General features: G+C 40.7%; 1 protein-coding gene across 1 annotated transcript; it reads right to left on the bottom strand.

Moving 5' to 3' along the window:
- Nucleotides 1-70: 70 nt before the first annotated feature.
- Nucleotides 71-1,529, bottom strand: LOC109509661 (adenylate cyclase type 2-like; the record flags this gene model as incomplete). Its single annotated transcript, XM_019859486.1, has 7 exons — nucleotides 71-155; nucleotides 264-361; nucleotides 557-626; nucleotides 725-805; nucleotides 994-1,037; nucleotides 1,140-1,316; nucleotides 1,397-1,529. Coding segments are annotated over 7 exons (688 nt in total), but the record flags the coding sequence as incomplete, so codon positions are not given.
- Nucleotides 1,530-1,575: the final 46 nt, after the last annotated feature.

The raw sequence follows: 1,575 nt of genomic DNA, 5'->3' as shown, positions 1-1,575 counted from the left end.
AGATTAAACAAGGGAGAGAGTGCAATTGGCCCTGTTGAAAGAATTGATTGACTCAGAACATGTCACTCACCATGAAGTGCCCAATGAAACATATGAAGACAATTATGGAAAGGAGAAAGAATGCCATCCCAAAAGATATCGCCAACACTGCTGTCCTGAAAAAAAATAACATGTATATAGCAAATCAGGATCATTTGTCATGATATTATTTTTCACACTACTGTTTATTCACTGTCATGCTTCGTGTCACAAAATCCACGTACTTTGGTAAGACGAGTATCTGCACAATGAAAATGCAGGAAAAGATAAGACAGGCGCAGGTGACGTAGTATTTGAAGGCTGGCAAGATTGTTGTTCTGTACTAAAATGATAAAAAGGGTGAGTTTTAGTAAAATACGTTTTTGTACATTTATGTGTATATTAAAAACAAAGGATGATTCGAAATGCATTCTGACAGCAGAAGTCATTGTTTCATCATAAGGACAATGTGAGATAACCAATAACCAAGAATTATTCTCCAGTTCTCTTGTAACCTTGACTACAAAGTACTTCTTACCTCCTTTTCCAGGGATTTATTGTGAAAGAACAAAGATATTCTTTGGATGTCCTCGGATTTAAGCCACTGCCTAGAAGCACAAAGGCCAGTCAATTGGGACATAACGTGGATAAGTTTCAAAATCAGGAATATTCAAATAAATTGAAATAGTCATTCAATTACCCTTACTTTTGTGAATTGATGCCATCAAAGGTCCTGATCATCCTCTCATTAAGTTCCTCCTCAAACCGCTTCTTCTGAGACTTTGTCCTTTTAACAAGAGCAAAAAGAGACCGAACATTTTAATTTGACACAAGATTAGTCATGCATGTCATAGCCTTCAGCAGAAGTCAAGAGTTATTAAAACTCCTGTCGTCCGACACTGCACTGCACTGTCGAGGGACGGAGATAATCCTTCTAAAGGAAATGATCCTGGAACAGTGAAACAAGTAGCTTGCCTTTCAGATCTCCTCTGGAAATGATACTGTCCCAGTGGCACATCCTAGAAGGAAAATGGAAATGAAGAGATCGCACACGGCAGCGAGATCCACCCATCATTTCTAATGGCAACAAATAATTAGTCAACGTCGAGAGAGTTGCTCACAGCTGTGTTGATCTTGCCATTCTCATTGGTCATGCTGTCCCTGTGGTGCAAGTTGGCGAAAGGCTTGGCAGCCCCCCAAGACTCCAGGTAGCGGGTCATCCTAACGGAGGCTCTCATCTTGGCTCCGTCCACAGTGTGCCTGGGCCTGTAGTGATGTTGCGGGCTACGACGTTCCACCTAAAAAAAATAAAAAAGATCTTGTGGAATTTTCCCGCCTTTTATTAGATCCGTAACAAATATTCAACATGCTCCATTACCTTTGGGTTGATAACCAAATATGTGATGACTCCATGCTCCTTCAGATAAGGGTCTCGCTCCTGCCCATCCCCATCTTCTACTTTATAGGCTGAATTTAGGTGTTCTAGTGTCACTGATGTGATGTGGACTCGCCTGGAATTACCAACAGACCCAGTTATTTGGGAAAGCTAAAAAAAAA

The sequence above is a fragment of the Hippocampus comes genome, unplaced genomic scaffold, assembly GCF_001891065.2.
Source record: "Hippocampus comes isolate QL1 unplaced genomic scaffold, H_comes_QL1_v1.1 C16987216, whole genome shotgun sequence".
Lineage (NCBI taxonomy): Eukaryota > Metazoa > Chordata > Actinopteri > Syngnathiformes > Syngnathidae > Hippocampus > Hippocampus comes.
Note: the sequence above shows the minus strand (reverse complement) of the source record. Positions and strands in the feature narration are given on the sequence as shown.